The sequence below is a fragment of the Panulirus ornatus genome, chromosome 43 (assembly GCF_036320965.1).
Source record: "Panulirus ornatus isolate Po-2019 chromosome 43, ASM3632096v1, whole genome shotgun sequence".
NCBI lineage: Eukaryota > Metazoa > Arthropoda > Malacostraca > Decapoda > Palinuridae > Panulirus > Panulirus ornatus.
Window position 1 is genome coordinate 32,530,610 of NC_092266.1, and position 23,954 is coordinate 32,554,563.

The window sequence follows — 23,954 nt, forward strand, 5'->3', positions numbered from 1 at the left end:
GATACGTAATTGACATTTATGGGTCTGGAGCAAGCATAGGATAGGGTTGACATACATATTTTTGTGAAGTGTTTTATGAATATATGGCATGGGAGGAAAGTTAAGATTATTTAATATATGCATGGATCAAGAACACAAAAAATACTTGTATAAAGCCACTGTAAAAAGCCAATGTTCAAATTACATAGCTGAGTAACCTAGTAAGCTGTATGAAAGAATGATGACTGGGAAAGAGGTGATATGCAGTGTTAAATATGAGAGGAAGAATGTGGCTTCAGGAGCGGTAGAGGACATGTAGACCAAAAGTTTAAAAAATGTGTATGGGTGATACAGTGATAAAGATATGTAAATGACATCTACAAATCTGTAGCAGACATATGATAAGGATGATAGAAATGCTATGTAGAATGTATTATAAATATATGGTGTGGAAGGAAGGCTACTAGCATCAGTGAGGAGTTTTAATCTCAAGAGTCAGGCATGTAAGAAGAGGGAAGGGTGTGTTTTCAAATGAAAGTGTATCTGCATCTAGAGTGTTGTCACAATGGCTGTTTAACATATCTATGGATGGGGTAGTGAGGGAAATATATACAAAGTTCGAGAGTGAGAGAGAAAGTGGAAGAGTTCTGCAGTCCGCTGAGGGTGAGCAGCCTGGTTCGCAAGTCAGTTACTAACTGCTGATAGCATAGCTCTGGTAACAGACTTGAGGAAAAAATGCATTAGTAAGTGTGAGTAGGAATGTGTGTGAAAGGTAAAAGTTGAGTTATGTGAATAAAAGTAAGGTAATATGTTTAGCAGAAGGGAGAGGGAGAAAGTGAGACAGACTGGCTGAAGCAAGTTCAAATGGAAAAAACTGGGAGGATGTAGAGTACATGTAAGACATTGTGAGTTTAAATATGCAATGGGGAAGGTGAGGGAGAAAAGGTCCTGAATGCAATGAATAGCATTTGGGAAGAGAGGTCACTTGTCTGAGGGTAAAACTGTGTTTGTCTAATGGTACAACAGTCCTAACAATTCTAATATAATGTTTAATCCATAAATATGAAAAACAATGGTGAAACAGTAGTTCACAAACGAGCAATCTGAGAAATCAGTGGAGTACAAGCAACATGACATTCCTACTTGTGGTCTCATGAACTTTAACAAGTTACTCAGAGGTAATATCTAAGAAGTATATTCCATAAAAACCTGAAATCATTACGAGAAAAGACGCAAAAAAAATCAAACAAGAAAACTCTGTATAAATAAAAGACATTAATTATCATGAGGAAAAGTTTAAAGCCATTCCTAACCTTACCCCAACATTGAAGTAACGTGGCAATCCACGGAGCTCAATCTTAAAGTTCTCAGATGTAAATTCATCCCTTTTGGTGTAAGCATATGGATCATTGGGATCTTTGGAATCCTCTTCCTCCTCCTCCCCATCATCTTGGTTTTCCTCACCATCTGGAGCTTCATCTCCCCCTCCCTCTGCTTCCTCTTCCTCCTCTGCATCACCTTCCTCTCCACCTTGTTCCATTTTTTCCTTATTTTCATTTTCTTCTCCATTTTCTTGTTCATCATCCACCTCTAATACTTCCACAACTTCACAGTCCTCTGGCTTGACCTGCTTCTTAACAGCTTTTTTCCCTGCATCAACAAATAAAATAGATTGTTAAAACCAATCACATCAATGAATCATAATCTAGTCAAGTACAGAAACATAAATGTACCCTGTGAAATACATTTCAATTGTTAGAAAAAACTTCTTTGCCCATCACACTCCAACTTGATGGTATGGTATGGAGTGCACAAAAACCATGCAAGAGAAGTGTCATCTGTTACTTTTGTCAAGTATGCTCCAAAGCAGGACTAATAGAAGAACTTTACTTAAATGATGAAAGTTATGGACATTATTGCGATGTTCTCAATTTTAACAAAGAACCATTAGGTAACACAATAACCTCTGCTTATCAGGATGTTACAAGCGATCTTCTACAAATCATAACAAAAAAGAAACAAGAATGATAACATAACAGTTTTGCATGCATTTAAAAGAGCCAATAAGATGATCTGACTCATGTCATTTTGCAAAATTACAGGATGAAAAACTGGAAAAACATTTTATCAACATTCATCATGTACTCTATCTTCTAACAGCCCTCAAACACCAGTACTGCCTCCATAATCAATTGCCCTATATAAAAAGAGAGAGGGAGGGATCCTTGTCCAACATGGGGTTAATATTCCAGAAATAGTGTCCATCAAAAGTGTGTTGCATATTGTAAACCTTATAGGATAAATAGGAATGGAACACAAAAAATATTCAGTTTTTCTTATCAAAAACCTGTGAGTGAACACATTTCTTTTATGTTGAAGGTTCCAGTCACGGACAAAAGTCCACAACAAGGCAAGGCCATACTTGAAATATACAGAATTATGAAATGGAAGAAGAAAAGACAAGGGAAAGTAATTACAAATTTTTGAGAAAGAGCTGTCTTTTGAAATGTGCCAGGTCACAGTTATTGGGAAAGACACGAGAAGGTAGAGAGTTCCAGAGCTTTGACATGTAGGGAAAGCAGGTATCAAAATGGCCCACCCCAAGTTGCAAATGCCCATACAATAATCATGCAGCACAGCAACTTGCCAAGTATTGCATAGTCTATCTAGCGGTGGGAGTACATTAGCAGCTACCTCTGAGGAATAAAAACCATAGCAATACCTACAGAAGAGGGAAAAGTGAACAAGCTCTGTGGCGTTGGGCAAGGGGGTCAAGTTTGCAAGTTAGCCTAGGACCAATTTCAACTCCATCAAGTAAAGAACATATCCCCCCCCCCCCCCACCATCAAAAGTGAAAGCAGTACTCCATAAAAGGACAAATCAATCCCTTGTATAAATGGAGCAACTGTTTAGAAGAGAATAAGCTTCAATACCTAAACAGGACACCCAGTTCCTTTGTGGCAGGTCTGGCTATTCCCATAATGTGGGGTCTCCAAGAAAATGATGTTACAGTAATACCAAGTATGTTCAAGTCAAGGTGGAATTACAGAACCGTCAAAGGAGACACAAGAGTTGTGAAGTTTTGATAAACAGATGGGTAGAAACTGGAGCTAGGAGACATCAATCCTAACAAGATTTTGTGTACCCCACTGAGATATCCTGTCAAAGTCCAAGTTAATAGACTTTGGAAATGGTAATGTTAAAGCTATAAAATGAAAGTTAGAGGGGTCAGAACAATCACCCTTCTTAGAGATGGGATGTATCAATGCATGTTTCCAGGGAGAAGGAAAAGTTTTGGTTTTTAAATACAAACGGAACAGATGAGCAAGCATAGGTGCATGTTCAGAGGCACACTCTTTCAGTATAGAGGGATGGATGCCATCAGAATCATAAACCTTGCTTGAGTCCAGAGAAAGAACCACTTTTCAGACAGTTTGAAAAGAGGTTACAGGAAGAGGCATAGAATTAATAATAGGAGCAACAGAGGGTGAAGAAATGTTAGTCATCCAAAGTGGAGTTAGAGGAAACACGGGAGCCAAAGAGAGTTGCTTTGTCAACGAGATAGACTATCTATAATACTGTCAGAATGGAATAATTAGGGAAAGTTAGAGCAACAAAAGTTGTTAGAGATACCCTAAGCTAAAGACCAGAAAGACCTATCAGTGGATGACAAGGAGAGGTTACCGTACTTTCTTTGAATAAAAGGAATGCTTCTCCTCATGGAGAACGTGCTTACAGTGATTATGGTAAGTAAAATACATTAATAATTTTCTAAGGGGCATCAGATACGAAAATCGCCATTTCTTTTCATTATTACTATCACAATAAAAATATGCATTCATATTGTCATGCAGCCATATTACCACATTTATAGGGCTCTTGCAGTTCCATGCAGAAGAGAAAGGTGGGATCTTCTAGGGTGAGAAGGTTCTCTAAACACTATTCCATCCAGTGACAGTAATACAGCCTCTGCAAAGGTCCCTTCTTGTTTGCAATGTTATCATGTGGAGACCACTAACACATACCAATTCTATTGCTTTATAATTTCAAAATCCTAGTTTTAATACATCTTCAAATGGTTTGTAAACTATTATCATCAAATACCACAGTACAGCATGTCAATATGAAGCAATAAAGCACTACAAAAAACTTACATACCTCCTCCAGCCTTACTCATTTTTCAGGAAGTTGGTTACCAAAATCTGAAAATGAGAAAACAACATTAGATGGCAAAATTCTGTATGATTGCAGAATGAAAATTGTAAGAGAATCTTATACTCCTGGGTTTCATTTATCATTCCTAGACTTCATACAAATTGTGTATTAACTTTGTGCTATCAGTCTATCTAGATCTCTGATATCTGTTACCTCCAAGAACTCCCTCATGGGGGTGGCCATGTAAATATAGTCTCCTTGACCAGTGAACTCCAGTGCCACTTCTTAGTCTTTAATAACAAACCCTTAACAGGCCATTAACACAGGGCAACTCTAGTGCAGTGTTTACATAGGCTCCTACCTTATGTTCCTACTGACTACTACCTATTGCTCCTGCTTAATGTTCCTACCTAACGCTCCAGCCTAAATGTTCCTACCTTATACAACTATCTACTGCTCTTACCAATTTGCCAAAAAGCAAGGGGAGTGCAGAGTTACACTGGACTGGGCAATGTAGCCAGTGGTCAGTCTTAGGACCAATCTTGTTCATTATATGTATTAACGATTTGTAAATGGGAATAATCAGCAACTTGAGTAAATTTGCCGATGATACAAAAAAAAAGGGGTCATAATTAACTTGGATGAAAATTCAGTGAATTTGCAGAGGGACTTAAATAGATGATCAGAATGGGTGGGTTCATGGAAAATAGAATTCAGTATATATAAATGCAGCAAACTTAGTGTGGTAAAGACAAGAACACAGATTACAAAGTGATGAACATTACCATTGGTAAAACAACGCAAAAGAGATTTAGGAGTAATGGTGAGCAAGGATCTTAATGTGGTAACAATGTATTAAGAGTGTAGTAAGGTTAATAGGATGTTAGGGTTCATTAATAGGACTTTTAGCAATAAAACTCCTAGTGTTATTGCAACTTTATCTTGTACTGGCGAGACCACATTTGGATTATGCTGTTCAGTTTTGGGCTCCATACTATGCAGTTGATATAGACTGTTTAGATTATAAAGGTGAATGATAAAAATGATCCCTGGAATTAGAAACCTCACTTATGTAAAAAGATTAAAAAGACTGAATTTACACTCACATAAGAGAAGGGCTAGAGGGGATATGATTGAAATTTTTATATAGGTGAAGGGCATTAATCAAGGTAACATTAATAAAGTTTTTAGAATGGCACCACCCTGTCTAGACAGGACAGGAAATAATGGATTTAAATAAAAAAAAATAGGTCCAGGTCAGATGTGAGTAAATAATGGTTCAGGAATAGGGTTGTTGATATACGGAACATTGAGTATGGAGAGTGGTAAAAGATGATGTGAAACATTGTCAGTATCATCACAAAATATCCAAAGCTAAGAACAATGCTGGGCTAAAATTTCAACAGACCATCTCCTGCAGTTTTTCTGGTGTATTTTGCAGAACCAACTGCAACACTCGTATATTCTTGTAAAGTATTTTTCAGTTGCCCTTCCCTGGTACAGCACTGCCTAACCATTCTAAGCCATTCCTAATTTAACCAATCCAACCCAACATGACCACCATTTGACACAAACATTACTCCCATTCCACAGCGTAGTCCATATCAGATGCATGAAAAAATTTACAAACTAATGAACCCATCAGCTATATGACGGCAAAATAAACACCAAAAAATCTGACTTCCAACCGCATTTCGTCACTCCTATTCAACCTTTCCAATGATATCGAAGAGATTACTAACTCATATTTCCAAACAGTGGCAAGGATAAACTTGAAGAGTTATAAATCAAACTATATAACCTTAGTTAATAAGGGAGAATCGTCGCCCCTCAAATTACCAGGGTCCAACCAGGATTCAAATCTGACGAATATATTCACACGGCATTTTTATACCTTCATGCAGACCTGAAGACCTTGTTATACTGCGTGAACAAACCAAGCTCGAAGGCGTAATTAAAAGTGACACCCAAAAAGGATAATATTGGAATTAAAACGCATTAGCTCCCGCCAAAGACCAGGAAACCTGTCAAGCCTAAACAAAAACCTTTAATATGGACGCCTACGTATCTAACAACATTAACAGACACTTCTCACCAGTTACAGCGTTAAAGACGTCTTCAAAGGAGTAGCACAAGACGTCTACAAAGTATTTCAAAATAAAAATTCCTAAAGAGGTCCAATGAATTGAGAAGCGTGAGATTATACAGCACGCGCGGCGTCGCCTTCTATTTCCTTCTCAATAGATGGCGCTCACTCTTCACCTACCCGTTTTCTTATTTCCGCGAAATATGAATTAGGATTACGGAAATTTTATCAAAATTCCTACTCACGTAGGAAATTTGCGTGAAATGAAAACTATCTTATATATTATGAGCCCAGATACATATACTTACGTGTGTTAAGAAAGAAATACGTTATTGACAAGACCGCAAGGTCACGACGTGGTGCTGTGGATGGGCCACATATGATCTTGAGCAACAGACCAGGAACCGATGCTAGCTTTTCCTTTTTGCTGTTAACGTGGGTGTTCTCATGAGAGGCAGTTGTACCCTGAGTTGCTTAAAAAAGAGTAAAAAATGATCAACAAGTTCGGTTAACACTACAGACGTTTACTGTTTCTATTCCATTTCCCTTGCATCGAGCCTACTAAGTTATCTCACCTAAAGATTATGAAACAGAAAATGAAATAATTCTCCAGATAGTGCCATTATTTTTTTGTTTCTTTTTAAGCTTTATATATTGTCAATATTTCCTAACACTGGAATATTCATTAAATACATCCATGGCAATTTATTCCATAAGTAACTAACATCCAGATGAACACACACACACACACACACACACACACACACACATTACTTCATGGCAGTCATGAAAAGTTATAAGCTCCTGTGATCAACAACCGTAACCCTGGAGGGTAAGTGATGTAATGCAAGATGCGGAGGAAGCGCTACCAACAAAATTTGGTGATATCATACATGGTAAATATCGCCATTTGGAAGACGTAACTGATCTGTATATCTTAGAAAGGTTAGGTGTCTGGCCTGTTCACAAATAAAAGCTGGTCACCACTAACCACTAACTCTCATGAAAATTTTGCCGTAATTTCGTCCTCACATCTAGCAAGTCTCCTACAGGTGGAGAACAACACATTTGTTTCATGAAAAAAGCTATGATGATTTAGATTTGTAAAGTAAAAAGTGTTCAGAATGGTGCGTTTGATACACCAATATCTCTTTCATCAGGTTTGTCGTAAAGCTCTTTGAGTCTAAAGTTATTGATTTAGAGTTAAATGATGAAAAAAGATTGATTGAAAAAGAAAAACACATACATTCCATAAAATTTTTTGAACGATCTTTATATCATCTCGAACATTTTTAGAGGATCAATGAACAAATCGCGATATGAAGTTATTTTGCCAAGTTCTTAGTATACTAGTGTCTGTTATCGACAAGAATCCAGATCTCTTAATCAAAGAGAAATTTTTGGCTGATTGGCAGCCCGAAAAAGCAGAATTGCAAGACCGTTCCGATGGGTTGCTTCAGAGAAACGCACCAATCAATTGTAAAGAGCGAGGATGATATATAATCATTCGGTTAAATTCGAAAGTCCCTTCTCTTGCCACTTGAATCATATCACTAAATTGTCGTTTGTAAAGGTAACCTTTACGTTAAAAAAGAAATTATTGGTTCTGCTATTGACTTCAGCTGATATAAAGCCTTGATTTCATCAACATTAAAAAATCACAGGTTGAAAGTGGTTAGAGTTTTTCCCAAACTTCTGAAGCCTCCCCTAAAAGAGGCGTTATTTCTTTTTTCAGGTTTTCTCTGAAGCAATAGTGTCATGGAACAGTTGTAAAATGTTTTGTTTTTGGAAGGAGGTCGTTGACCGCGAGTCCTACAATTTACATGATATCTAGATACAAATAAGACAGCACTATATGAATAATTATGATTCATATTTGCTTTCCTGGTGCGTGATGTCGAGAATTTATTGTTCATAAATTCGCCATGTCTTCAAAACGAGTATAACCCTCGAAATACACTTCAAAACAAGCATGATCTCGCCATATGTCTTCAAAACGAGTATAACCCTCGAAATACACTTCAAAACAAGCATGATCTCCCAGATATATTCAAAGCGAGCGTGGCTTACACCAGTCATATTCAAAACGAACATGACCTCCCAAATAGGTTCAAAACAATTATGACTTCCCCAGATATTTCATGTGCAAGTATGACTTCTAGTCATACTTACATTTCTCATGTGATACGTCGGGTCATGGTTTTACATACTTAGAATAAATCTTACTTATGCATAGTCTTAGTTCTTATAACTACACCATATTTTTCAAACCTTTAAGGTTGTATTCTGGGACTTCTAGTCATACTCACATTTCTCATGTATAGAGTAGTTCTATGTTCCTCGCTGCTGCTCCTGGTTCTGCTAGTGCTGCCGCCAATGCCTTGCATTACACAGTCTCTCTCCCAACTTCCAAGTATAGGCCAGTGTCTTGAAAAATAGAAAATAGTTAATACTGTTCATGGAAAGGGCTTGCTGCAATGTGTGTGTGTGTGTTAAAAACATGTTCTGCACTACTGCTGCTAACTGAAATTGGTGCAAAATACTTGTAGATACTACCCTCTTACCGTACATCAGTTTATATTTACCATGCAAAGTGTACTGACGTACATACTACCGTCTCTGCTATTATATGCATACAAGTTACCACAGCTCACACCGCCAGCTCACAATTTCAGGTCTAAAATCTAACCATATAATCAAAGTCAGACGCACGGACAAGATACACCGTAGACATTAAGGAATTCAAGTCCAGAGCTACCAGACATTCTCAAAAGCGCTCACAGCAACAGAGGAAATTCAAATTCTCTTCAATATTTCTTATCTGGATGATGGCGGTGGTTTCGAAATCCTGAGGTGTAAGATCCATTATTGAGCACATTTGCTGTGGTAAGAAATTCAATGATATTGTGTCACTACTTTGTGTGCAAATATGTTAAAATATCCTAAAACACCTGCTAATTAATTGGGGTAATGTTGCTTTGTTGTCGCAAAAACTTGTCATGTAAATTATCCTTGAACACGAATCACTGAATATCCAATGTTCGCTGCGCAAAATACTGATTCAAAAGTACCTTAAGCCTCAGACTCACTGGTTAGAAGACGCAGGCCATGTATTAATAGCAATGCTCCGTCTTACCCTTCTCCTCGTAAAATAAAGATACATATCGCCATTTTAAGACGTGCCAGCCAGTCAGAAGGCAGGTAACAACGCTCCTCGCCACCAGTGTTGACATTCTACTGGACCTTCAACCTAAACCAAGTTAACCAAACAAAGCGATGTGTTTACTCTGTGTGTGGTGGTTTTTCGTGCTCGAAAATTGTTGTAACACTTTGATAAAGAACGCGAGCATTACAAATTATGGAACTTTTAGTTCTTATTGTGTAAATATCAAAACTAAACGCCAGAAATTTATGCATATGATAATTTTCCGAGTTAAACCCAGAAGCAGGAGTTTCTGCAGCTTTCTCAGTGATGAGAGTAGGAAATTATTTAATATCTTACGATTTCACGACACAGAATAGTAAAATCCTATTTTTTCAGACTCACAGTCCCACAGAAACAGATATTTCCCCCAGGATGTATTGTTACTGTCAACTTGGACCATAGTGAAGGTCGCTCGGAGTTAGGGCCGGGAGAGAATTTTCACCTTAAGCCATCTAAGCCATCTCTAACAAGGGAACCTCCGGAATTCGCAGAGAGAGAGAGAGAGAGAGAGAGAGAGAGAGAGAGAGAGAGAGAGAGAGAGAGAGACTTGTGCTTCGCCAAGGGTATTCAAAGGAGGTGAACCTCCAACATTTATTCAAGCACTCCCGTTATCTCTGTTCGGCCCAATATACAAACTCGCATAGCATTCTCGTCTTCACAACAATAGTAATCATCTTGGTTACGTTATAACAGAGTTTAGAATATCATATGCACTGGTCAGTGGTTCAACTATCAAAAACGATTCTCGGCAGTTAGTAGTATTCCAAGGAATGCAATATCAAGCATGCTTATTTCATTTCAGTCATAGCATTAGGTTTACATGATTAACTGATATATCTAATTAGGCCAACGTAGATACCTTTGCCCAATTCAAACAACTGTCGTGAATGCACATTTGAAAACAATAAAGTTGTGTAAGGCAAATTCTCAACTCAAATCTGTTGAAGCAATTGCGGTCAAGTGACGTATCATCTTGCCCATAAGTCTTGTTAACTATGACTTTTTATGTGTACTGATTACCGAAATAATTCTTATCCCCCCTTCCCCTCGGGTGGATTTTCAGTCTGTCAGTGAGAAACAGGTGCTGCCATTCCACTCTGTCATGGAACATTTTCACATTCCCGCAGTCTACTCAATCTTTCAGTTCTGTACATCAAAATTTCCTGAATGTCATCTCCATCTCCCTCTAGGTCGGCCTGCTGGTCTTCCAATTGGTACTAAATGAATACTATTCTAAGTATTCCTTCGTCATCCATTCTCTCAAGAGGTCTCAACCCTCTCAATTTTGTTTACACAGTTCTATTCAGTGGTGGTGTTAAATCTAGGTCCTTTCTATTTACATTTCGTATTCTCTCCATTTTTTGTCTAGGATTCTTTTAGTTTCATTTCTGGTCTCCTCTAATTCCCATAACGATCAATTTCCGTAACTTCTGTCAGCATCTTTCAGGGACTATATTATGGACCGTTCTTATGAATGCCGCCAATTACTCGACATAATTAAAAAATGACAACCAATTTGAAAGCTTAGCAACCCAAGAGCCCATCTCTATATAGTCCTAGCAGAACTCAAGTTTTTATTTTGGCATTGTTAAGGTTATACAACGTAAATATATGCACAAAACGGTGTAATTCAAAGGAAAAAATTAATGACCCAGCTACTCACTTCACAACAACCCGCCTCTGTTCAAACAAATTGATATATATTGGGGTTATTGTACTAAAGAAAAAAATTGAGTATTGAATTTACTGTCTTCTTTGACCTATATACAATTTACACATTCTCTTTCTGCCAATATCCCTTAAGACAGGAGAGTACTGCACTGCTACGGATGCAAGCTATTGATTTTGTGGAGGTGCAGTGTTATTACCTCACGCTACCACAAAATCAATAGCCTGGTTTGTTATTTGGCTTTTGGGCCTAACGACTGTTAGGGTCACTAAAGTCGCTCAGGACTGAGTTATACTCACCACTCGAATATTCTTGAACACCTTCTTAGGTGTTCAAGGTGACAGTGGACAATGCATTTTTACATAGGATCACTGAGGCGTTAACCTTTGAGCACTTGATTCTAAAATCTCTTTTGGATCTTCTCCTCTTGGGCGGTCTACCAATGAAGTCTGAAGACTCCTAGTCCTCTAGGACCTTTCAAACATGCAAGATAAACATCACTAATGACATGTGTAGGAGTCAGGAACAACTAATTGATTCCTTTGTCTCGCCACCGATAACGCAGCCTCGACATATACTAGGTTAGACCTGACGTATTACGTGAGTTTATTGGTTTTATATTCGCCAAACAACCCAATTTTTTTTGTGTGTGGGGGGGGGGGGGGGGATCTTAGGTGATCTTTTTCTCGGTTTTAGATAACAGAAAACCAGTAACCAGCGCCTAACTTCCATAACACAGGACATCCTGTAGAATTCAAGATGTATTTAACGCAAGTGATTGATGGTGTTTCATTCATATATCCATCTCTCTGAGGCTTTATTAACTGTTTCAGAAAATTAACTTGAGTTCAAGTTTGATCCAGGAAATCACGCACTGGTATTGGCAAAGGAATGTCCGCCGGCAGCGTGTGGAATTTTTCATTGGCAGAAGTATATGATAGTTATTCTAGCAATTGTCATTATCAAACTTTACAATTATAGTAGGTAACTTAAAGTTTTAATGGTGTGACATTACCCTCTAAACTGTTTTTAACTAAACTGTGCGTACCAGCTCACGAACCATCCCCGGAAGCATGTAGACTCCATCTTTTGGATCATCACCAACAATTCTCCTGAGTTTAATGCCCTTCGAAGGACGTCATCAGCAACCTTCAGAGGTGGAAAACGGCCAACGTCGCCACCATCAATCACACCAAGACTGGATGCAGACATTCTGTCCCTTGACATCCTCCAAGTAGTTGGAGACTTCGAACTCCTTGGTGCCATTACAGATGATGGTTCAAACTGGAAGAGGCTTGTCAGCATTGTAATCAAATCTCTCTCATACCGACTCTACCTTCTCTGCCAACTGAGATACCTAGGCGTCCCATCATCTGAGCTCAGGAAAATTTATACCATCCTACAGCTCATCAGCGCCTTCCCAGCCTGGTCCCCCTTCCTAACAATCACACAGAGGACCCAGCTAGAAAGAGCCCAGAAAAGCATGCAGAATCATTCTGGGCCCACCACGTATCAAGAGGCCCTCATCTTGATGAACGTATCGATCCTCTCCGGCCACCACCTGCAGTTCACCCTGCACTTTGGCAACAAATTCCCAACACCCACGGTCACATAGACCCCCCCCCCCCCAAAAAAAAAAAAAAGATCGTCTTCCGTCACGCCCGTTCAGATATATAAGAACAATCCTATAATCTACCACTGTGAACGTCATTTATAAGCCATGAACAAGAGCAGAACTAAGCAATTAAACAGCTCAGTTTTCTCATAGTTATACTGTGTTGTATGTCACTGTATGGTACTGTAACTATTGATCGCTTACTATTCAACTAATTTTCACTTAGGGCATATCATATAAACCACTCTGCCACGGTGACAATGTAGTTATACCTCATTCATGCGCTTGTCCAAAGCGTGGAAATCATCCAACCCCACCTTGATCTTAAGCTTTTATATGATTGGTTTACCAGTTACTACTATGACATCCAAGTTCTGGTATATCGGTAATATCTCAGCTGTGTATTTTCAGCCGAATGAGAGCCTAGATTCAATAAACCCGTTATATATATATATATATATATATATATATATATATATATATATATATATATATATATATATATATAAAATGGCCCAGGATATTTCAGAACCTGTGAACTACTACGCAGTACTTCATCACCTGTACCAGCTGTTACCACATGATTGTATTATTGTCAGTGAAGGAGCCAATACCATGGACATTGGACGGACTATTTTGCTCAACAAATTTCCACGCCACAGACTGGATGCAGGTACTTTTGCTACAATGGGTGTTGGTCTTGGTTATGCCATTGCAGCAGCCTTATGGGCACAAGACCATGCTCCAGGCAAGCGAATCATATGTGTTGAAGGAGATTCTGCTTTTGGTTTTAGTGGTATGGAAATGGAAACAATTTACCGCTACAAACTACCCATCATAGTCATCATTGTAAACAATAATGGCATCTACAGTGGTTTGGACAAGGAATTGTTCAATGAAATAAGAGATGGAATGGATGCTGCTATTGCAACTCCACCAACATCACTTCTGCCAACTGTACACTATGAATGCATGGCTTCAATGTTCAGTGAAACTGGTTACTTCTGTAAGTCTGTCCCTGAACTGCAAGAGGCAGTTAGTCAGGCTCTTGAAGAAGAAAACAAGCCTTCACTTATTAATGTGATGATCAACCCTGGAGCTCAACGTAAAGTTCAAGACTTTGACTGGCTGACACGCTCCAAACTTTAAGTCAGAAGAATATGATGCATTTGCATTTCAAAATATCAAAACAACATGTGAATGAATAATTGTTTTGTATTTTTCCTTGTGTTCACAAACAAGGATTGACTGAATCTTTATTGGTTTTATACATAACTTTTTGGCTTTTGTGGGAAGGCAGCAGATTTATTTTAACTAAATTTGATAACATTTATTGTAAAGTATTATTAGGGATTTATCCCTGGGGATAGGGGAGAAAGAATACTTCCCATGTATTCCTTGCATGTCATAGAAGGCGACTAAAAGGGGAGGGAGCGGGTGGCTGGAAATCCTCCCCTCTCATTTTTTTTTAATTTTCCAAAAGAAGGAACAGAGATGGGGGCCAGGTGAGGATATTCCCTTAAAGGTCCAGTCCTCTTGTTCTCAACGCTACCTCGCTAACGCGGGAAATGGCGAATAGTTTGAAAGAAAAGAATATATATATATATATATATATATATATATATATATATATATATATATATATATATATATATATATATACAATTCAACAACATATACTGAATAAAGAACAATGAAAAAAGGTATCAGTGAAGTTATAGATATAGATCTACTGTTAAATGGCATGTTTTCATGTACATTATTCAACATGCAGCGTAACGTGTTTGAAAACGTCCATTTTAAGTTTGAAGATTTATAGGACAAGTGAACATGCAGGTACGTAAATATGTACACAGAACAGTAAACAATGAAAATGATAGACTACCATTAAGACACACCAAATGGATTTTTCTACCTAATGGCACACTGGTAGCATGGCTTTATCCTATGAAGGTCTTTTATTTTGATGACTACTAAAAGCATGTTATTCGAAAAGACTGACCCGTAAATTATGCTCGTGGGTCTCCAGGAATGTTTATACTTTAAGAGATAATTTCGATTTGAAAATCATAGGAAGAGGATAGAGCCCTAAAACTGAGGGGAAATAACCGAGCAAGAGCATGAAGGAAAAGACTGAAATTTATACCACAGCAGTGCCTGATTTTGATTAGAATTAAGGCGGGTTGTAATGAGTTAATACAAAAGCCGTATTTAAAAGTGTTTATGGTTTGTGGGGACAGAAACCTCTCGACTAAAAGACCCGGAGAAACTAAATGAAGTCATTTTTGTATGGGACTTATCTATTTACTACACAACAGATGTTGTATGTTATTACAATCTTAGAGTGTACTTAGTACTGGGCGTTACATATGCTTGGTCGGATAAAAGAGCGTGTATATCGCAGCGACACTAAAAGAAAAATCGTAATCTAGAGTACAACTGGTAACTGTGTTAATTGTTAATGATGGGTGTAGTAAAGGAGCTGCCATTTCTCAAATGGCTTTGATGGGTATATCATGGAATTTCTAGTCCACGTTCTTCTCCAAGAGGCTTTCTCCACGATATCCATATCTATTTTGTAAAAGAACTTAGACGTTAAATGTGATATAGGCGAAAATGATGTCTTAAAACACTGACTAGTAATACTATACATCTGATGTAACATACAGGTTATTGTGCCTAGGGGAGTTGCTTCCTTAGTGAACTGGTTGGAGGACGTCTAATGTGCTTGACATGTTAGGGTGGCCTCCTTGAGCCGTCATTGTGGGATAGGGAAGAATGTCGAGAGGCTAGGTTGCTGAGCTGTGAGTGAAGTGTCCTTTCAACCAATAATGCATAAAAGAAGAATAACGTCCCGTTATTGTTTACTCACTAAATGCTATCAATCCTATTATCAAACCATTACAGGCTGATGGTATGATTGTTTTAATAAAGAAAACTACTGCTATCACTCTCGACCTCGTTCTCGAAAAAGAAAATAATAGTCTTTACCTATATAATTTCGTCTTAGTAACCATTTCACAACACACAACAGATGTTACACAACTCTCCTCTTAAAAAGGCTCCATCCTCGACGCCTTTGACCTGATCATGCAGATAATTACATAATCACTTATCCACGTGTGGTTGGTTATTTGGACTTTTCTATCAACTGCTGGGGTCATTAAGGGGGTGATGTCAGGATAAAACAACGAAGAAAATCCAATTGAACACCGGATGTGTAGAGTGCGTGGGCGCATCAAGGTAGATTTTGTGCACAATTATAGGGTGGATGGCGAATTGGATTTAGGTTTTTCAGCTGCCAGGGTTATAAAGGCCACTACCGTCAACTACTTCCACCAACTAAAACAATCAAAATCTCCACATGTCAAGAATGATTCAACACCTTATACCTTATCACTACGCATGTGGCTCACTCAGATCTCATGATCGGTTGGCTGGGCCAATTCCTTCATCTGCTAGGCTCATTAATTCAAGGCACTTAACATCAAGGTATGCACATCTATTCACCGAAAATTCCTTAAGATCTTCTTCAGGTGTTAAGGTTAATTCATAAGCCAAATGAACTCTCACTATGCATGTAATCCATGTACACTATGTAAAGATTTGTTAGCAAAGCTTGGCATGGGTTTTTGCTCATGACAGCACGTTCTCGGATGTGCCATTACTGGCACAGGTCGGGTGTGTGTGCTCAGGGTGCCATTTCTGGCACTGGGCAGCCCGTGTGTAACTAGAGTAGCGGACGCAAATGTTTGTGTATGATGTGATAAATGTAAATTATTGCAATTTCGTTTCATCAGACCCGACAAGCACTCAACGCAGATTAAATGCACACTATGGCAATTTTTGGTATAATTATGTTAAATTCTAACACTGTTAAAGCTTAGGTATTACATTCAGTAAATTCAGCTTAATTTAAAGGTAACACAATCTTTTCTCAAAATTCAAAATGCTTCATATCTTGTTATTTAGATAAGGAACTGTATGATTCCGTGATGTTGTGTTACTGTAAAGTAAACCGTAGTATGCATTAACTGGCTGGTGATATTAGGTATGCTCTTGAAATTTGAGTATATTTTACAGAAATGGGTTACTTACTGTGGGTTCACCGATATTTTCACGTTTACAGTTGAATGTTTTTTTTTTTCATTTTTTAACGTAAAGGCACTTAACATTTCTTTTTCTTTTTTTTTTTTTTTAGAAAATGTTGACTTTGGAATCTATATTTTCATTTTTGATATGAATTCAGGTATTACTACAAGGAAATCTAATTTAAAGTTGAAACAATGAAATTGTACTTCAGGTATATATACTCCGGTGTTTACAATAATGCAATCGTTGTCTTAAGTCAGCTAATGATTACGATCACACGACGCCAATGGTATCAAAAATATCACATGTAAACTTTCATGACACTGCTTAGAGTCTGCAGTGAGTGCTTACGCAAGGAAGGACACGCCTCTCCCGTCAGACTTTGACGTTATACAAGGCCTGGCTAGGTTCTTTTTAAGGGATAGGCTATTAGATACAAAGTGAAAATGTACGTAATCCTACAATTATCCTTAACACCAAGTGTTACAGACTTTTCGATTGACGTTGACGGCCTTAATGACCTCAGCAACTGATAGAACTAAAGCCTAAATACTCAGCCTCCATTAAGACGTACAGTCAAAACTGACTGATAAATGATGTTCACACATGATACCAATATCGTGAGAACCGTCGTAGAGAGCTGCCTCGTCTGAATATTGAACATCGTGAAGATGTGTGTGTCAAGCAGCCGGATGGTCGATAACACCGCACCCATTATACCAGTCAGTACATCTCAGATGACTACACCACCACAACATCTGGCTCAGCTGGCGGGCTGCCCCATGACAAATGCGTGATTGTTCTTTTCCGCTTTTAGTAGGGTACACTGCCAGATCCCGGGGTCTATTTTCTTTCGAAAATTAATTTTCAATACTGGGTTTTACACTCGACGATCAAGCACTCCGTCACACATCACTTCTTGAATATACCAGTATATTTCTTTTTTCATGAGACGTCTATTCTCATAGTGATGTTTACGCAAACTTTCTTACATATATCAGCAACACAAGGGACATTACGCGGTGATACACATTTTTATAACTCGTCTGGTGCGGATATAAATCCTTCAAGGGTGTCGAGACCGTCGTGTTAAAACAGGTCAATTGGTGGAAAACATCCAAGGTCAACGCCGATTCGCACGATGGACAAGAATGGGGTGTCAAGTGAGAGTGTGGGAAGGGAAGATGGTGTGTTGGGTGGGAGAGTGGGGAGGGAGGATGGTGTTTTGGGTGGGTGCGGGTGAGGGAGGGAGAGTGGGCAGCAGTGGGAGCTCTATACTTCCCACTTTATATGTATATATATAGAAACTCTGAGAGAAGTTGAGGACCCCATCCACTATAATTTCCACTTGCCTGCTTCAGGGATAGTCAAGTAGGGGCATCGCAACCTGTAACTATAAGTGTAGCAGTGACGTGGCCGCCTGAAGAGGCTTCTTGTTGTGGCTGTGTGTCGTGGTTGCCTGACGTGAAGGTAACTTACAGCTGAGCTGACCAGGGACTCTGCCTGGGAGTGGGGAAGGAGCAGTAAGTACGTCCATACAAGAATGACGGTGGCTAAGAAGGAACTGTATATAATGCAATTTCTACTAAAGTATATTCTGTCGCAGAACCTTGCAACAACAGAACCTTCTACTATAGAACGTTATACCATAGAAACTTACTACAACATGATTTTGCATCCAGAGAACTTATACCGTAGAACCTTACAAGAACAGAACCTTCTACAGCAGAGGCTCGCTACACAAGAACCTTCTACGGCAGAGCCTTCTTCAAACGCCTGATATAGAGTCCTGCTGTGGCGCTGAGTCGACTTCCAAGGGAGAACAGCGACAGATGAGCGAAATTATTTTTGGCAAAGGCTGCGCTAGTGACGATGTGTGACGAGTGTCGACCCCGTCGTGACGACGGACCTCTAACACTAGACTTGGAGTGGCAGATGCCAGTAGGTGCTCTGGTCGAGTCTTACTTGGAGACCCACGTGTTGCTTGAATATGGGTATCCTGTTGTACTTAATCTGCTACCTGAAACCGTGTAATAAATGTTTTTATTGTCCCGCAAACCTGTTGCCAAATGCTAAACGTAGGTATACTATTTCGTTTTATGTTATATGAATATAATCTCGTGTCGCACACATACTACCCCTAAACTTACTCTGTAGGTATCCACACACTGCGTCATCACGCTCCTCGTATGACCTTAGACCACACCCCTTGAGCTTGGATGAAATGCCAAGTTACTCCTAACGTCGCATGTGACAACAGCAGAGTGGAGCAACCTGGTGATGTCAAGAGTTGTATATTTGATATGCCTGAGAGAGTGTAGCCATCTTGTGTAGTCAGTTATGTAGGAAGGGTAATCAGCCCCACGTCTGCTACTACGACTACTGATAGCCCCTACAACAGCTGGTCGTGATCTGACACTACCGGTGACGTATAATTAACTCCCCATCAGCTTCATTAAGTTACTCTGTGTCTTCTTGATACACAAGCTATTTATATCACGCCTTTAAAATACCACCGGGGAACGGGACCCTTGCAGAAATTTAGTACACGCGCCAGTTTGTCATTCATGAGATTGAAGCTACAAGTATCTTAGTAAAAGAGTTATAACACACATGTAACAACACGTTACAACATACGTTATATCACACACCATGCACAACACAAATCACGCTACAAAAGATGCATAGAATTTCTTTCCCAGTACAAGAGTGGTTAATGAATGAAACTGACTGAATGAGATGGCAACTGTGGACAAGGTGGACACCATACACAAGTTTGAAATGTATTCACATTAGAGAATGTTCAATAGATGAGACCTCACGAGTGTAGAACTTCCTCCCCGTACAGTACAAGAGATGGGGCCCCACGAGTGTAGAACTCCCTCTCCGTACAGTACAAGAGATGGGGCCCCACGAGTGTAGAATTCCCTCTCCGTACAGTACAAGAGATGGGGTCCCACGAGTGTAGAACTCCCTCTCCGTACAGTACAAGAGATGGGGCCCCACGAGTGTAGAACTCCCTCCCCGTACAGTACAAGAGATGGGGCCCCACGAGTTTAGAACTCCCTCTCCGTACAGTACAAGAGATGGGGCCCCACGAGTGTAGAACTCCCTCCCCGTACAGTACAAGAGATGGGGCCCCCACGAGTGTAGAACTCCCTCTCCGTACAGTACAAGAGATGGGGCCCAACGAGTGTAGAACTCCCTCTCCGTACAGTACAAATAGATAATTTCATGTTATCAAAGTATTGCTTATAATATAGATCATCCTTTATAGCTTTATTCACATCATCATGAGCTATATCTTCTTGGAGAGATTATATATATATATATATATATATATATATATATATATATATATATATATATATATATATATATATATATATATATTATACTTTGTCGGTTTCCCACGATAGCGAGGTAGCGCAAGGAAAAAGACGAAAAAATGGCCCAACCCACCCACATACACATGTATATATACATACACGTCTACAAACGCACATATACATGCCTATACATTTCAACGTAACATATATATACATACACAGATATATAAACACACACACACACACACATATATATATATATATATAAACACACACACACACACACATATATATATATATATATTTTTTTTTTTTTTTTTTTTTTTATACTTTGTCGCTGTCTCCCGCGTTTGCGAGGTAGCGCAAGGAAACAGACGAAAGAAATGGCCCAACCCTCCCCATACACATGTACATACACACGTCCACACACGCAAATATACATACCTACACAGCTTTCCATGGTTTACCCCGGACGCTTCACATGCCCTGATTCAATCCACCGACAGCACGTCAACCCCTGTACACCTATATATATATATATATATATATATATATATATATATATATATATATATATATATATATATATATACGAGTAAAGTGCTTATGAACGCGCACCTTCATAGAACATACAAAACTCCAACAACCAGGATCGATCCTGGGACCCCTCAGCAAGTGGCAGGGATGTAACTGCTAGGCTATGGGAATATATAATAAATATTAACTATTCGACATACTGAGTACTCGAATACCCTTCGTCTCACAATGGTGAGCAACGGGGTCTATACTTGGTTATACCTCCGCGTTGTACAGTTAGGTTCGGTAAAACGCTATCAGCTGGCTATGTGCGTCTGTTCGGAAACAACCATTGTGAGACGAAGGGTATTCGAGTACTCAGTATTTCGAATAATTGTTTCGAAATATACAGTCTCATAGCCTAACGGTTAGCATGCCTGCCTCTTGCAGAGGGGTCCCAGGTTCGTTTCTGGCTGTTGGAGGTTTGTATGTTCTATGAAGGTGCGCGTTCATATGCACTTTATTCGTATTCATATACCTCCGCGTTGTACAGTTAGGTTCGGTAAAACGCTATCAGCTGGCTATGTGCGTCTGTTCGGAAACAACCAAGTATAGACCCCGTTGGTCACCATTGTGAGACGAAGGGTATTCGAGTACTCAGTATTTCGAATAGTTAAAACTTCTTGTATAGTCCCATACCCTACCGGTTAGCATGCCTGCCTCTTGCACAGAGGTCTCAGGTTCGATCCTGGCTATTGGAGGTTTGTATGATACATATAAATATATATATATATATTCGCTACCTCGCAAACGCGGGAGACAGCGACAAAGCAAGAATATATATATATATATATATATATATATATATATATATATATATACATGGAGAGAATGAGTGAGGAAAGATTGACCAAGAGGATATATGTGTCGGAGGTGGAGGGAACGAGGAGAAGAGGGAGACCAAATTGGAGGTGGAAGATGGAGTGAAAAAGATTTTGTGTGATCGGGGCCTGAACATGCAGGAGGGTGAAAGGAGGGCAAGGAATAGAGTGAATTGGAGCGATGTGGTATACCGGGGTTGACGTGCTGTCAGTGGATTGAATCAAGGCATGTGAAGCGTCTGGGGTAAACCATGGAAAGCTGTGTAGGTGTGTATATTTGCGTGTGTGGACGTATGTATATACATGTGTATGGGGGGGGGTTGGGCCATTTCTTTCGTCTGTTTCCTTGCGCTACCTCGCAAACGCGGGAGACAGCGACAAAGTATAATAAAAATATAAAAAATAAATAAATAAATATATATATATATATATATATATATATATATATATATATATATATATATATATATATATATACAGGGTGTTAAAAAACGATAGGTACAAAATTTGACAGTAGACAGGGACACCCAAAGCAAACACTTTTTAAAGAATACCATAAATTGCAAAACTAGTTAGTTTTCGAGATACCGAGCTTTAAAGTTTTAACTTTGGTATGTCTGAACTGTAAACTTTAAATGTAATATTAGCTTACAATCTGGCAACACACGGTTGATTACGGTGTGGCAACACTCAGTGTTTACGAATTAGTTCACCGTTGCACGTCGTGGTGACAACATGACACATTTGTATAATCAAGAAATCGTTGCAGAACATTCAAGAATGTTCTCTCGTGTCCAGCAGTCCTTTCAGAGGTGTCAGGTCTGCACTGAAGCAGAAGGCAGACACTTCGAACAGCTGTTGTAGATTGTGATCGATAATACATCTGTTTACACAATATTTGTTTCATTTTTCACTATATCTGTTAGAAACGAAAAGCTTGTGAATAGGTGTCAAGTTAAAACTTTAAAGCTAAGTATCTCGAAAACTAACTAGTTTTGCAATTTTTGGTATTCTTGAAAAAGTGTTTGGTTTGGGTGTCCCTGTCTACTGTCAAATTTTGTACCTATCGTTTTTTAACACCCTGTATATATATATATATATATATATATATATATATATATATATATATATATATATATATATATATATATACAGGGCCCTGAACATGCAGGAGGGTGAAAGGCGTGCAAGGAATAGAGTGAATTGGAATGATGTGGTATACCGGGGTCGACGTGCTGTCAATGGATTGAAGCAGGGCGTGTGAAGCGTCTTGGGTAAACCATGGAAAGTTCTGTGGGGCCTGGATGTGGAAAGGGAGCTGTGGTTTCGGTGCATTATTACATGACAGCTAGAGACTGAGTGTGAATGAATGGGGCCTTTGTTGTCTTCCTAGTGCTACCTCGCACACATGAGGGGGAGGGGGCTGTTATTTCATGTGTGGCAGGGTGGCGAAGGGAAATGAATAAAAGCAGACTATGAATTATGTACATGTGTATATATGTATTTGTCTGTATATATATATATATATATATATATATATATATATATATATATATATATATATATATATATATATATATATATAAATGTATGTAGCATTTATGGATCTGGAGAAGGCATATGATAGAGTTGATAGAGATGCTCTGTGGAAGGTATTAAGAATATATGGTGTGGGAGGCAAGTTGTTAGAAGCAGTGAAAAGTTTTTATCGAGGATGTAAGGCATGTGTACGTGTAGGAAGAGAGGAAAGTGATTGGTTCTCAGTGAATGTAGGTTTGCGGCAGGGGTGTGTGATGTCTCCATGGTTGTTTAATTTGTTTATGGATGGGGTTGTTAGGGAGGTAAATGCAAGAGTCTTGGAAAGAGGGGCAAGTATGAAGTCTGTTGGGGATGAGAGAGCTTGGGAAGTGAGTCAGTTGTTGTTCGCTGATGATACAGCGCTGGTGGCGGATTCATGTGAGAAACTGCAGAAGCTGGTGACGGAGTTTGGTAAAGTGTGTGGAAGAAGAAAGTTAAGAGTAAATGTGAATAAGAGCAAGGTTATTAGGTACAGTAGGGTTGAGGGTCAAGTCAATTGGGAGGTGAGTTTGAATGGTGAAAAACTGGAGGAAGTGAAGTGTTTTAGATATCTGGGAGTGGATCTGTCAGCGGATGGAACCATGGAAGCGGAAGTGGATCATAGGGTGGGGGAGGGGGCGAAAATTTTGGGAGCCTTGAAAAATGTGTGGAAGTCGAGAACATTATCCCGGAAAGCAAAAGTGGGTATGTTTGAAGGAATAGTAGTTCCAACAATGTTGTATGGTTGCGAGGCGTGGGCTATGGATAGAGTTGTGCGCAGGAGGATGGATGTGCTGGAAATGAGATGTTTGAGGACAATGTGTGGTGTGAGGTGGTTTGATCGAGTAAGAAACGTAAGGGTAAGAGAGA

At 39.1% G+C, this 23,954-nt stretch overlaps 1 protein-coding gene and 1 pseudogene across 8 annotated transcripts in view; one reads left to right on the top strand and one right to left on the bottom strand.

The window, feature by feature from the left end:
* LOC139762525 (tRNA (uracil-5-)-methyltransferase homolog A-like) overlaps nucleotides 1–8,554 on the bottom strand; it is a 71,729-nt gene extending 63,175 nt beyond the window's left edge. For 5 of the 8 annotated variants that reach the window (XR_011715731.1, XR_011715733.1, XR_011715732.1 and 2 more), the window contains exons 1-3: nucleotides 6,230–6,387; nucleotides 4,138–4,181; nucleotides 1,298–1,629 (exon numbers count right to left, since the gene is read on the bottom strand). Coding sequence is in view for 5 of the 8 variants with exons in the window: in XM_071687518.1 (XP_071543619.1) it covers nucleotides 1,298–1,629; nucleotides 4,138–4,156 (351 nt within the window). In the remaining 3 variants the exon portion in view is untranslated. Of the gene's footprint in view, nucleotides 1–1,297; nucleotides 1,630–4,137; nucleotides 4,182–6,028; nucleotides 6,085–6,229; nucleotides 6,388–6,528; nucleotides 6,691–8,529 lie in introns of those variants that run through there. The other 3 variants (XM_071687521.1, XM_071687519.1, XM_071687520.1) reach the window with 3 other exon arrangements.
* A 4,755-nt stretch (nucleotides 8,555–13,309) lies between these two features.
* LOC139762531 (2-hydroxyacyl-CoA lyase 1 pseudogene) lies at nucleotides 13,310–13,953 on the top strand (annotated as a pseudogene).
* Nucleotides 13,954–23,954: the final 10,001 nt, after the last annotated feature.